We start from the raw sequence: 13,168 nt of genomic DNA, 5'->3' as shown, positions 1-13,168 counted from the left end.
AGAAGAGAAGTACTAATTTCTCTTCTTCTAGTGAACAAACCCTAGTGTTTCACCAGAGTCATCCTTGTCTTAACCTTAACGATCATCTTTGGCTCCTCCACAGGAATTTGGCTGAAGTTTTAGTCAATATGAACAGCACCACCTGCTGCAAAGGGTTTGGACACAGGCACACTCATACAAGATTTTTGTTTAAGTTGTTAGGAAACAGCTTTGCGCTTACAGGGTCTAAGATTTGGTGTGGTAGGTTACTAACTCGTAAGGAAGACTTGTCCCAAAGTGAACTAAAAATGGATTTCATTACATATGTAATGAAGAGATGGACATAAAAAGGAACATAGGCCAAGATCCTGGAGAATAATACACTTGCATTAAGCTGATTTAATGCTTCTGCTAGACACATTATTAGCTTTTCAACCAATACATCCTATCTACACAGCTACCTGCATCTCAACTTTAGTTTTGTTACTATTAACTACAGGATCCAGGATCAACACATTTCGTGGAAGGAGAACCACATAGGTAACAGAATAACAATCAATAGACTTGGGATTGTCTTACCTTTTGGTTTAATAAAGCACTTGCCAGTTTCTGTACTTCTGAACTCAGTAAAGTAGTTCCTCTGATGACTTTGCTGAGGGCAGCAAGAGACTGATGGACACTCTGTACTAAGCGGATGGCATTGAACTGCTCAAGTATGATGAAGGATAACACTGGAGATCCCTGTCGATCATTGGGTGGTGATACTTTCTGATGGATTAGGTTTGAATTCTGAAAGAAAAAGGTCATGTCACAGTTAACAAGAATGTAAAAGGTCAAAAACTGCCCCTGAGCTCACGTTTCTGAATAGTCTGTTTATGAATGGATGAACTGAGTCTGCAAGTAGAGATTTCTGGACTTCTCCTGATTTTAGTGGTATGTGTGGTGGAAACGGAACAGCAAAACAAGAATTACTGAGGTGCAATGTCAGTGCCTGTGGAAGGCATGGAAGGAGGAGGCCCTCCAACTCAATGCAGCTACCTCATGGGGTGGCTGGCTGCCCTGCAGCTCCACTTTACTGCACCCAGATTTGGGGACAAATGCAGCTTGCAAAGCTGACCTTTTTATACCTGCAATGACTATTCCTTTCACATCAAGTTACTGAAAACATAATTACTCAAAAATGAAAAGCAGTCATAATTGCATGCTTGTTTTCTGTAGTTTAGCTGAAATTCAAGCTATGTTACCTTAGTAAGGAGTATTTGGGCAAGGCAAGTATGTGGTAATAATTTAAATTGGAAGTGCTGGATAATGGAAACAGGGCAAATTGGGAGTTTCCTGAGAGCTGATACACAGTAGCTGAGGAGCTGGTGTGCATCATTTTTGTTAGGAGACTACCCTGTCTCACAACTTCTTAAATGTATTCAAGGTGTGCACAAATACTCTGTTTGTATAAGAGTCCCCTTTACAGTGATGTCACCCCGCACGTTAAATCTGCCCAAGGGAACCTACTCTCCTTAGTGTGTATTGGTTCCTACACCTGCCTTATGCAGATGCACAGAAGCAGGATGCCATCACGTTTACCTACTACCTTGAGCATCTGCTAAGACATCCACCGCCCAGTAGGCTATAGCCCCTCTTGAGCGGTGTCTCTGACAACTTCATTACCTTTCTCCAAGCCTCCATGCCCCAATTCCCTGAGCTGTCCCTTCTTCCTCTAGCTCGGGGAGGTGTTTGCTGCAGGGCCTGTTTCAGCTTTCCATCACTCACATGACAAACTGCTTACATTCAATGTCTTATTATATTTCCATTGCTATGATAAGATACCACTACCCTGGCAACTTACAGAAGAAAGATGTGACTTGGGGATTGTAGAGTCCATGGCCACCATGGTGGGGACCAAGGCGGCAGGCAGGCAGGCAGGCATGGTGCTGGGGCAGTATCTGAGAGCTTGTGTGTCGAGACACAGTGAGGCAGGAGAAGAGAGGGAGCTAAGTGGGGATGACCCAAGTCTTTTTGAAACCTCAAGTCCCGCCCCTACTGACACATCTCCTTCAACAAGGCCACATTCCGAATCTTTCCCAAATAGCTCCACCAAATGGGGGCACCACACTTGCAGACATAGAAGCCTACGGGGACTATTTTCTTTCAGACATTGCATTTTGACCATGTGGTTAAAAAGCCTGCTGTATTTTCTGCTTTGTGGAATGGAATCCTAAAACAGAGACTGAGTCACTGGAATCATTTAGTTCCCTGGGGACGGGGGCAGGGGGGTGGACAGAGCTTCCCTGGGATCTACTCCCTGGGGACCACAGGAGACACTGGCTGAGCTTGAGAAGTTGAGCGAAGCACACTGAAAACTACAAGGACAACAGAGGAAGGCTTCTCTGTCCGACCAAGGACAAATTCTGCCTTGAAGACTCCAGACATAGGGCTCAGCCATCACACCCTATGGTTTACCTTAATCTGAAAGAAACTGGACAAGGCTCAAAAAGAAAGAAAATGATCAATTTAAAAGAAATTTTAAAGTTCAAAAATTTAAGAAAGCAGTTTCTTTTCATTATTTTAGCACTGCAGATGGTTAGTTTATTTGGCATAATTCATTCTTTTGAAATTAAGCTACTGAGTCTAAAATTTTAATTAGATACACAGATCCATTTGTTGTATAGACAAAAACGTCAGTTCTAGATGAACTCATGTTCAGAAACAAAAATTCATCATGCAGTTTTCTTACAATAAACTCTAAGATTGAACAGAGAATATTTAACGTACACATTGCGTCACATGAGTGATTTAAATGAGAATTAATAGAAGCGCCAGAGCTACAGAAACAGGTGTAAATTGGCCAGGAAGTCAGTAATTCTCAATAATTGTTGCCATCAACCGGGTACTAAAAGTTAGTAGGAAACGTTGAAAGCTAGATCTGACCTATCAATACACACATGCAGAGTCCAGATGGGAACACACTCTCCTATGTTGTGCCTGTCAGCACGTCTGTCTTTAAAAATCACTGTTTCGCAAGCTTATTATTAGAAACATTCTTTATGGAAATACTAGAGAAGATTTTAAAAATAAGGCAAGTTGTGTATCTGATAATGCAAGAGATGGCAGAATAATGTATAAGTAACAGTCAATAAAATGTAGTGCTAAAATGTATAACTACGTAGTTGCATATTAAATAATTTCCCTTTAAAAAGCCATAGTCACAAACAGGCATGCCAACCTGAAATTTCACACAGCTGTAAAGAAAGATGCTTACAATCCAATCCTTATTAGGTGCCCAATACCTGTGAGGTACCTTTACCGAGTATCTGCGGTATGGACTCTGCATTTGCACTGCCAGAACACTGACAAAGCCCCAGCATGTTACTTACAGCATAACTTAATTCAGTTTCATGCCCCAATTCAATTCTTAATTGAATCTATTCTTTACAATGTATCAATTTTGCCTCTATAAAACACATATCGTTTTCGATTACTTCTCCATCTCAACAATTTGATGAATTCCTCTTGCCTAAGAATAACGTGTAACCCCTTTCAGGCTGATCTTAGTAACTAAAGATGGCACACTGGTCTTCTGCCTCCAACCCCATTCTGCTTACACCACCTAGAACACTGACTTAGCATATCAGCACAGAACCTCTACAGAGCATCTTAACTTGGCTTCCCTCTGAACAGAGCAATTCAGTCACTTGTCTTTGAATAAAATCATGAAAGTAACTTGACCGTGTGTCCAACAATTGTTTGTCACAGTCACTAGCTCTCAATACAGCATCTAACACACAAGAGACCTTCAATCCATACTGATGAGTACACCAGTCCTGGAGGAAAAGCCACTAAAGCCTCTGAAGTGATTGAGCTCAGCTCCAGAGGCCACATAATGAGATACAATGGAAACTGGGTTAGCTCCTACTATACAAATGCCCTGATTTGCACTGTTTAAGGGGGGAATTCCTACAGATTCAAGAGACATATTTAACTTGCCTAATTTCAAACATAGTTTCATATTTTGCAGGTAGGACACCATTATAAATCAAAGGGTTTATGGCTGGGTTGGTGTTCATATTTCTCCTTTGGTTGCATGCAGAGTACCTTCTAGTACCAAAGAAGCTGGAAAACAGGGATTTAGGCTCTATGTAGGAAACAGCCTGACTTTTCCATGTTCAGTAAGTTACATAGGTGCTGTCTTAACCAATGGGGCCTTGCCATCAGCTTGTGGAGAGCAACCTATAGTCTTGGTAACTGCTTGGGTTCTTTGGAGGATCCCATGAGGCCGTTTTGACCAACAACTCAGATGTAATCCACTATTTGGGTTATTTATTGACTTCATTTTGGTCACCCACCTTCATATATGCATATATTTTAGAAGCTTTACTGTATTAGGCTTCCAGATTACCCTCCAATTGGTCCCTAATTTTAGCTGTCTCTCCCCATATTCCCTGCCTTGATCACTCTTGACCCTCCCACTACAGCCCTCCCATCCCCCCATCTCTAACCATCTATTCTACTTACCTTTCCTAGGGAGATCTATCTATCTATCCCCATTCCCTTGCTTTATACCTAATGTCTGTGGTTCTACAAATTGTAGACTGGGTATCATTCAAAGCTTGTGGGAATAACTAACTAACCAATATCTGACTTAAGGTCCACTCCATAGAATGGAGTGATATTGCTTGGGTGACCAAAAACCTGAGAGTAGGTACCCCGGGTACGTAGGGTTAAATCAAATGTCCTATTTAAAAAAAAAAAATGGCAAAACTATGACTCCTATTAACATTCTGCTAAATGCCTAGATCAGTGCCTTGCTCAGCCATCATCAGAGAAGCTTCCTTCTGCAGCAGATGGGAACACATACAGAGACCACAGCCAGACACTGTACAGAGAGTGAGAGACCTTGGAACACTCAGCCAGCCCTAAATGGGATGTCTCCATCAAATCTTCCTCTCGGGACTCAGAGAACCCTGCGGAAGGGAGGCAGAAAAAGCAGGAGAGCAAGCAGTAATGGAGAACCAAGAAATGCGGCCCCCTGAATCGACACGATCGAAGCACACACACATGAACTCCCAGAGACTGTGGCAGCATGCACGGCCGGCACAGGCCTGCAAGTCCTGTGTGAATACATTTCAGCTTTCGGGTTAGTGTTTTGCCCATGTGCGTCTGTGCACCACGTATGTGCAGTGCCCATAAAGGTCAGACGGTGCATCGGAACTCTTGGAGCTAACACTACCACACACCACGTCAGTGTGGAGAACGAAGGCCAGGGCCTCTGTAAGAGCAGCCAGTGCTTTAACCGCTGAGCACCACAGGGAGAAGTTTTAGATGTAAACTTTTAGTTCTATAAGGCTTCAGATGGATTAGGGTGCTTTAAAGAAGCAATTATTAAACAGCCACAACTAGCAGGGTGCCTGGTGTCTCCCAGTGTGTGGTTAAGGGGATGCAAGGCCATGTGCCCATGTGAGCATAGCTGCTGAGTATCAGACAGATAGATTAAAGAGAAGTAAGACCTCAATACCCACACGCACAGTGACGTTGAAGAGCAGAGGTAGAACATACAAGAGGAGAAAATCCCATCACCCAGGAGGGGCTGAAAATCAGACTGGCAAGCTCCAAAACAAGAGTCAGCACTTTTCCTCCTCGGGAGTGGAGAAAAATAACCGACTGCTAAAAATGGCTGTGCGGCTACACTTTTCGTCTGTTAGGTTCATGTGATGATGACATGAAGATATGCTTGGAAGCAAAGATCTCCAGAAAGTTCTTTAACATGAGCGGTTGATCCACCTCAGCCAAACACCGCCATTCTTTTCATTTCAATGGGGGAAGCTTTCAAAGTGCTGAGAAAACTGTAAGGGGCCCATGCTTGTCATGTAACAGTATGGCAATGCCTGGGTTGTATTTATTTGGCTTTTATCCCTCTGTTAAACCTCCACACAAGAACTCATAGCAGCTGTGAAAATAGGCACAAGACCTGCAGGAGTTCAAGCCAGACATCACCTCAGCATGAGAGGCAGGGGTGGAGGGGTGGGGTTGGGGTGTCCCTATCCCAGCTCAGGAGCTACTGTTAGCTCATGGCTGCTGAGAGGCAGAGTTAAATTCCTTTTAGATGTGGCCCCTGGAAGGCAGACCATTCTCTAGTGATGGCCACACACCACAGAGTATATGTGCATATAAACTAGACCACAGGGGCTGGAGAGATGGCTCAGAGGTTAAGAGCACTGCTTTTCCAGAGGTCATGAGTCCAATTCCCAGCTCACAACCATCTATGCTAAGATCTGGTGCCCTCTTCTGGCATGTGGGTAGAACACTACTGACTTAATAAAGAAAATCAGAAAAAAAAACAACAAAATAAAACCTTGACAATTGAATTGGGGTTAAAAAAAAAAAAGTACACAAGCTGGGTGGGTACAGAAGAGGAGATACATCTGGGAGGAAGTGTGAGGTGGTCAATATGCTCAAAATTCAGGGTATAAAGTTCTCAAAAATTAATAAAAAATCTTTTAAAGAGTTCAACCTGAGGTAGCTAAGCAGTCTTAGCCAATCTATATGGCTAAACAGCTACTACTAACTCTGATAAACTCATTTTTTTAAGTGTAGCCAGACCTCATCTATTAGCTATTCATTGAAAAGTTATGTTCATAATTATTCCAAGAAGTAACTCTGTTAAAATAATTTTATTCATGTAGACTAAAAATTCCCTTAATGTGCAACATAATTTGCATTTTAAAATGACTGGCCATGATAATCTAGATGCATTTCTCTATAGACCTATGCCTTTTTAGTTTTTAAGATAAGCTCCTTTGTTAATCACATGTATAAAATAAATACTAAAAGGTGCTACTTTGCTACATTATTTATCAAGGAATGACCAATAGGTTCAGAACACAGACACCCAAGAACAATGTCATCCTAATGTTCATAAGATCTGTAGTAGTAATGGCTAGTATTTACCAAGAACTTAGCACGGTGTAGGCTTCACAAAAATTAACTAGGTGTTATAATGGCTGATGGTTTCTTCCATTCACCAAGCAGGCAAACACACAAAAGGAAATGAAGTAAGATGGGCAGAACAATCTAGAAATATACATGGGAAATTAAAGCCAACTGTGCATTTCTATGTTCCATGCTCCACTACAAGACTACATTGAAAGTCAGTGGGAAAAATATGCTTTCTGTCCTCTTAGTCATATGGTTAGTATGGCTTTGTAATATACAATAGTAATCTATATTAAAGTAAAAGTACATGAGAAACATTGTTACAGCAGAGAAGGCAGTAAAGCATTCAAAAAGATTCCATCCCTGGGGCAATTGTATTCCCACATTAGAGTTTCATTGTCAACAGACTCCTCCCCTCCCGCCCCCTCCCCCTCACTTCACTGAGTTTCTGGTGTGTCCCTTCAACACACCAAGTTTAACCTGCCTCCCTGAGTCTGCTTCCCACTAGGGCGCTGCCCTTCACAAATGCTCTCTCACACATTCGAGAACCAGGAATGTGCGTCCCAGCTGGTAAGATGTTGATTTGAGTGTGCCCTAATAAAGAAAAGTCATTCTTTTGTTCACCCAGCACTCGGGAAGCAGAGGCAGTCGGATCTCTGTGAGTTCAAAGGCCAGCCTGGTCCACAAGAGCTAGTTCCAGGACAGCTTCCAAACCCTGTCTCAAAAAACCAAAACAAAACCCAAAACAACAAACAAAAATTAAAAACGAGAAAATGTCCCCAAAGATGAAGGCAGAATTTCATCAGAATCCAGATCCATGTGACCCTGAGAGGACAGTTACCTTGTCCCATGGTTAGAGTTCATACAAATCAAATTTCAGTCATAGTCACTGATAGAACATGTTTGTCTGTTGTTTGTTGTTTGTCCTTGCCATGCTGGACAATCGCTTTGCACTGAGCGCCACTCCAGTGTTAGCAAACAAGGAATCATTTGCTTTCACTTATAATTGTTAAAAAAGATCTGGTTGTTAAAGCTTATGACTCACAGAAGGTATGAGGTAAGTATTAACTGCAGCATATGACCTCATTTCTTTTTAAATTCAGTTTCACCCAATCTAAAAATAATTTAAATGTGAAAGTCAAAATATAAAAGTTATTTTAAAAATTATACAATATGATTTATTTTTGAAGAGGAAAGGTAATAAACTTTGCTGCACAGTGAAGGGAGAATTGTAGAATAAATCTTTCTGCTTTGCCAATTCAGTTCCCTTGGACAATGTATTAATATTTTCCTCCCTGAATTTAATCAGTGAATGAATGTATTTTGTCTTTTCCTGACTATACGTATTTACTCTGGTTTTGTGACTGCCTAACTTGATAAACCAAACAGGTAAGAGAATTACAGTTTCTAGGTCTGATATAAGATGCTTTTAGAAAACTCTTCACTGTCCCATTTCTAATTTCACTAAGCTGCAAATGTGTTTTAAAATTACCAACCTAAAAGACTGATAGAAGCAGCTCAAGCATCATCACTTAGAAGTCACCTAGGGGCCACAGCAGGGATCCATGGCAATGCCAGGGTGCACAGAGCTGTCCGCATGACGAGGACCCTGCTGCTGCCCACACTGAAGTGATTGCAATTCTGGCTTCTAGTCCCTTCCCTAACTGGCTTTGTGGAGATACTGGGTGATCATCTCATGAAAAACTCTACCTAGAAGGGTAGGCCCCGAGAACACAATGGGGACTTTATAAACTAAATTGATGCCAGAACCACTATCCACAAAAGGAAACAGGAAACAAACTCTGAATATAAACAGGCTAATCTACTATGAGTCTAGGAGCCAAAATATAATAAACACTTTAAATGTATAGGCAACAGCCCAAAGTTATTCAGTATCCTAACACCAGTAAAGTTCGGGTAAGATCAGCAAATAGCCCTGAATTAGGGTGGGAATGCTCAATGTGCATGTCTTTGTAAGTCAGGCAGAACAGAGCTCCAAGGGGCTAAAGAAAGGACACAGGGAAAAGATGTAAAAACTTCAATCCTTCCATGACTAACCTGGTTCAGTTTCTTCCAGAGATTGAGGATGGGGGAAAGTTCATTAGACCAGATTTCTCTATCAAATTTGCAACCAGCTGTGACCGATCTTCCCAAGATCCTGAGCTGGGAGATAACCTGAGTGAAGAGAACACAGCACAGTGAGTCACTCCCAGCAGGGGGCAGCATGGCACAGAGACACAGACCGTGTCTGACAAGCGAAGAGTGCACACACGTGTGTAATCCTGGTATCGCTATCGTTTTGTGTAAACGACGGACTCGTTCAGATAGTTAAAAAGACTAGAGGCTGTAAAGCTGAGGGGAAGCAGCCTAAAGCTAAACATTGCCATGGCTGTTAGGAAAGCTGCTTCTTCGTGAAGGACACACTGCATCCTTACTAACCCCCCCCCCCACGCCTCTCTTCTTGTTCATTTCAAACTCTACAATGCTTTTCCTTTCAATAGGTTTGACTTAAACCTATCATTTCAAAATACTGACAGCGTAGTTAAACATAGAGCACAGAATAAATACAAAATAAGTGCTCAAAGAATTTTTAATGTTTAGATTCATTTTCAGTTTCCATTTCAATATTCCCTCTACACACAATGCCCCAAGGAAATGCGCACAGACCAGTTAATTAAGGTGAAGCTAAGTAAATGTTGCTCCCTGCTGGGACCTTTGCTGCTATGGCTTCACCACTGTTAGCTGCTTCTTTGTGCTCATCAAAATCAATCACTTGCATTTTCTTTTCAGAATGAAATCATGTCTACCGGGTCCTATTTTAGAAACATTTATCTCCTTAAACATTTGCTAAAGATTATCCAGAACTGACTAACGCTGGACTATGGAGATGGCTGTAAAATTACCAGGCTAGTCAGTGATTGTTGATTGTAACATTCCAACTAACAAGTAAAACCCCGTTACCACATGGTTTATCTAATACAAAGTGAGCCCAAGAAACCCAACACATGTCTCACAGGATAGCATTTAAACCTGAACTCCCTTTGCATGCCAAGCACCTTCATGTTTTTGAGAGATATAAGATACAGCATATTTAGATTTCATACTTAGCTTCACTCTCACATTAAAAAGCCTGGTAATAAAATAAGGACTATAAATCTTTCAAAATGAATGTACTACTTAATTGCTAAATATCCACCATCACGCCGTTGATTTAATTCCTGGAGCTTTTGATTGATTTCCTGGTCTAAAAACACTGTGGAGACTCAATGTTTGACTTCCTTTGTTTTTCTGATGAATCATTTTCATTTGCTGTAGCTGAACTCTACACAGCATCTAATTTATCAGCATCGCTACACTACAAAATGTCCCTAGTTGGTAGTCAGGAGGTGTGGCATTCTAACTGTGGCAACATTTGCTATCACGTATTTGTGATCTAAATTTATTAAACAGGACAGGAAACAAGAATGCAGAGAAAAAAACACAAGGAATAGGTACAAATATATATTTTTAAGTATTTAAGTATTTAAAAGAAATGTTGACTAGCCCCCCCCCCCGCCCAGATGGTCATGGTTCTGTTCTAGAAGGACGGCATGACACACACACATAGAATGTAATGATGATCCTTTTACAAGCAGAGAATAACAAACACACAAAGACATTCCTGTTCAAGAGCATGTAAACATGTTTCAATCCAGTTAAAGTATTTTTTCCAATTGTTTCCTCAAGGTGATGCAAGCAGGTTTATCTTCCTATAAATACAAAAGTTAAAGTATATGCCAACATGCTATACACAAAAATACCTAGAAGTTTATTGTTTGAATGTTAGTAGACTATTCCATGTCTCTTAAAATGCTAGCCACATGCAAGCCCAAATCACAATGGGACGAGATTTAATACAAGACCCAAAGTGAAACAAACTGCTATGTTTAGAACTCATGGGATCATTTTGAAGTCAATGTGGCATTAAAAGCCAGAAAATAAGTCAAGAGATGTGTAGCTTATATGGTTTTAACACAAACAAATGTAAAAATGGAACCTCTTTTCAAAAGATGTTTAAATTCACATAAAGCTAATGAGTAAGCAAGCTTCCAAGCTCTGAAATACATTACCTAAAGGACACTACTCACTGTGCGTCACGCATGTGACTATGCTAGACTTCATTCTGGCTAACGCTAAATGACTAAGACCAGATGAAAGTCACTTAACGATACAAAATGCTTCCTGGGCCACGAGAGGATGTCATTACAATGTTGAGTTTTACTCTGGATAACTGATGAGCTTCCCAGGCATCCTGCTCAGAGCAAGATCATACCTCTGTAATTAATGAGTGTATTAATGAGATGTGAAGGCTACTCTTGGTAATCAACAAAACTCAACTAAACCCAAGCAGACAGGTACACCTGAGAGGGATTTTCTTCATTGGACCATTTGAGGGAGGAAACAGGAGGAGAGAAAGGACTAAAAACTTTGGCTGGAATGCAAAAACAAAAGAAAACAATAGGCAGGAAGGAAGGGAGGGAGTGAGGGAGAGGGGAGGAGAGAGAGGGAGGAGAGGGAGGGAGGGAGGGAGAGGGGAGGAGAGGGAGGGAGGGAGGGAGGGAGGGAGGAAGAATGGACGGATGGACGGAAGGAAGAATGGAAGGAAGGATGGAAGGAAGGACGGACGGAAGGAAGGAAGGAAGGAAGGGAGGGAGGGAGGAAGGGAGGGAGGGAGGGAGGGGGAGGGGAGGGAGGGAGGGAGGAAGAATGGACGGATGGACGGAAGGAAGGATGGAAGGAAGGACGGACGGAAGGAAGGACGGAAGGAAGGAAGGAAGGATGGAAGGAAGGACGGACGGAAGGAAGGACGGAAGGAAGGGAGGAAGGAAGGGAGGAAGGGAGGGAGGGAGGGAGGGAGGGAGGGAGGGAGGAAGAATGGACGGATGGACGGAAGGAAGGAAGGGAGGGAGGAAGGAAAGAAGGAAGGATGGAAGGAAGGACGGAAGGAAGGGAGGGAGGAAGGAAAGAAGGAAGGATGGAAGGAAGGACGGACGGAAGGAAGGACGGAAGGAAGGAAGGAAGGGAGGAAGGAAGGGAGGGAGGGAGGGAGGGAAAGAAAGGAGGTGGGAAGGCAGTTTAGCAGTTCCAAGGACCGAGCTGGACCCTCAGTTCCTAAATCATGGATCCCAACCATCTGTAACTCCAGCCCAGGGAATCCAATGCTCTCTCTGGCCTCTGTGGCTACAAGGCATACACATGGTACACAGACATACATACAGGTAAAACATTTGTACACTAACAAAAACAAATCATCTTAACAGCAAAATTAAGACAGGCAGTGAGTGGTGGCACTTGGGAGGCAGAGGAAGGTGGATTTATGTGTGTTCAACGTCAGCCGGGTCTACAGAGCGAGTTCCAGGACAGTAGAGTTCCAGGACAGGCTCCAAAGCTACAGAGAAACCCTGTCTCCAAAAAAACGAGGCGGGAGGGAGGGGGAGAGGGAACACCAGAGAACAGAGAACATTCTAAAGAGGAACGAATCCCTGTTAGAAGCCTAACTCTGCCTCTGGCTCCTGGGCATCTTGCAAGACACACTTTCTACAGTCTCTGTCTCTTTTATCATTGTTAGGGGGAAAGTAATGGTTCTTGTTTGAAAGAGTCCATGAGCAGCACACAGGCTCCTACACACAGCACTGGAACAGCTTCAGGCACAGTGAGCCGACAAACAGGAGCTAGTCAAATCACCAAGAGGCAGGAACAGAGAACCGATAGACAAGTTATTCCTGTGTACTGTGACTCACTGAGAAGTTAGAGGACCATGAGGACGACCGTGTCACTCACTGGCCCACCGACAGAATCGCAGCTGAGTAGGTATACAAGGTGGGCCTGGCTGGGTCAAATGGGAGCGTGGTGTCGAGGGTAACTTGTCACACACTTCTCTACTTCCTCTCCACCCCACTTCTCCCTGGCTCCCAGGATGTCAACAGCCATCCACCAGACAGAGGCATAAAAGCAATGGCCTCACACCTGTGCATACATTTACTCTTTATGCTGTCCTCAGTGATGGAAAGCTAATAATCAGTAACACTTTTTGTCTCCAGGATTTCAAAAAGCAAAGTTATATAACATTCAGTAACGAATTCATATCAAACGTTTGTTTTCTGTAAGACAATACAGAAAGGAAGAATACGTATTTGTATCCTGCATGTTAGAACAGAATTACATTTGGTGGCAAGTTCACTAATACAAGTTATGTTTAAAGTAACCATAACAAAATCCTTCA

At 42.4% G+C, this 13,168-nt stretch overlaps 1 protein-coding gene across 1 annotated transcript in view; it reads right to left on the bottom strand.

Moving 5' to 3' along the window:
• Dync2h1 (dynein cytoplasmic 2 heavy chain 1) overlaps positions 1–13,168 on the bottom strand; it is a 185,863-nt gene that overhangs the window by 21,758 nt on the left and 150,937 nt on the right. Inside the window, exons 84-85 of the mRNA XM_051177788.1 lie at positions 8,965–9,081; positions 559–768 (exon numbers count right to left, since the gene is read on the bottom strand). Of these exons, the coding sequence (XP_051033745.1) occupies positions 559–768; positions 8,965–9,081 (327 nt within the window). The remainder of the gene's footprint in view (positions 1–558; positions 769–8,964; positions 9,082–13,168) is intronic.

The sequence above is a fragment of the Phodopus roborovskii genome, unplaced genomic scaffold, assembly GCF_943737965.1.
Source record: "Phodopus roborovskii unplaced genomic scaffold, PHOROB, whole genome shotgun sequence".
NCBI classification, from domain to species: domain Eukaryota; kingdom Metazoa; phylum Chordata; class Mammalia; order Rodentia; family Cricetidae; genus Phodopus; species Phodopus roborovskii.
This window is presented reverse-complemented; position numbering and strand designations above follow the sequence as displayed.